Genomic DNA, 1,187 nt, shown 5'->3' on the forward strand with positions numbered 1-1,187 from the left:
ATGACCTCCCAAAACCACTCTATGGTGATGAAATTCACTCTCTCTGGACTCACAGAGGACCCAGTGCTACAGAAGGTTCTCTTTGGGGTGTTTCTGGCCATCTACCTAATCACACTGGCAGGGAATCTGTGCATGACCGTGCTGATCAGGGCCAATTCCCACCTGCAGACACCCATGTATTTCTTCCTTGGCCACCTCTCCTTTGTAGACATTTGCTACTCCTCCAATGTTACTCCAAATATGCTGAACAATTTCCTGTCAGACCAGAAGAGCATCTCCTATGCTGGATGCTTCACACAGTGTCTTCTCTTCATTGCCCTGGTGATCACTGAGTTTTATCTCCTGGCTTCAATGGCACTGGATCGCTATGTAGCCATCTGCAGCCCTTTACATTACAGTTCCAGGATGTCCAGGAGCATGTGTGTCTCTCTAGTCACTGTCCCCTACGTGTTTGGCTTCTTTAATGAACTCTCTCAGTCACTGCTGACGTTCCACTTATCCTTCTGTGGCTCCCTTGACATCAACCATTTCTACTGCGCTGATCCTCCACTTATAATGCTGGCCTGCTCTGACACCTATGTCAAAAAGATGGCAATGTTCGCAGTTGCTGGCTTTACTTTCTCGAGCTCTCTGTTCATCATTCTTTTGTCCTACCTTTTCATTTTTGCAACTATCATGAGGATTCATTCTGCTGAAGGCAGGTGCAAAGCCTTTTCTACGTGTGGTTCCCACCTGACAACAGGCACCGTATTTTATGGAACCCTCCTCTGCATGTACTTAAGGCCTCCCTCTGAGAAATCTGTAGAGTCCAAAGTAATTGCAGTTTTTTATACCTTTTTGAGCCCAATGCTCAACCCGTTGATCTATAGCCTAAGGAATAAAGACGTGATCAGTGCCTTGGAACAAATGATTAGGGGAAATTTATTTTATAAAATTGCATGTCAGACATCTGCTCATTTGTTATCACCAAGTGTCTGATAACATACTGAATCTCTTAGAGGGATAAAACTACTACTCTGTAGTCATGATTTGTTTATCATCATAAACTCTCAAGGATCACTTTAGCTAATTTCTTCTCAAAATGTATCCTGTAAAGACCAATTGTTTTAATAAGAACTATAATATTGAAATGAAAAATCTTTTGCAAAGGAACTCTGAATATAAATTAATTGCTATTCATTTCTTCC

The 1,187-nt window shown here is 42.2% G+C and overlaps 1 protein-coding gene across 1 annotated transcript; it reads left to right on the forward strand.

The window, feature by feature from the left end:
* LOC134391813 (olfactory receptor 5M10-like) lies at positions 1-978 on the forward strand. Its single transcript, XM_063115739.1, has one exon. The coding sequence runs from the start codon at positions 1-3 to the stop codon at positions 976-978; it is 978 nt and encodes a 325-aa protein (XP_062971809.1).
* Positions 979-1,187: the final 209 nt, after the last annotated feature.

This window comes from Cynocephalus volans, chromosome 12, assembly GCF_027409185.1.
Source record: "Cynocephalus volans isolate mCynVol1 chromosome 12, mCynVol1.pri, whole genome shotgun sequence".
NCBI lineage: Eukaryota > Metazoa > Chordata > Mammalia > Dermoptera > Cynocephalidae > Cynocephalus > Cynocephalus volans.

Coding starts and splice junctions, on each gene's coding strand:
- LOC134391813 (XM_063115739.1), top strand. CDS start 1: ATGACCTCCCAAAACCACTCTATGGTGATGAAATTCACTCTCTCTGGA.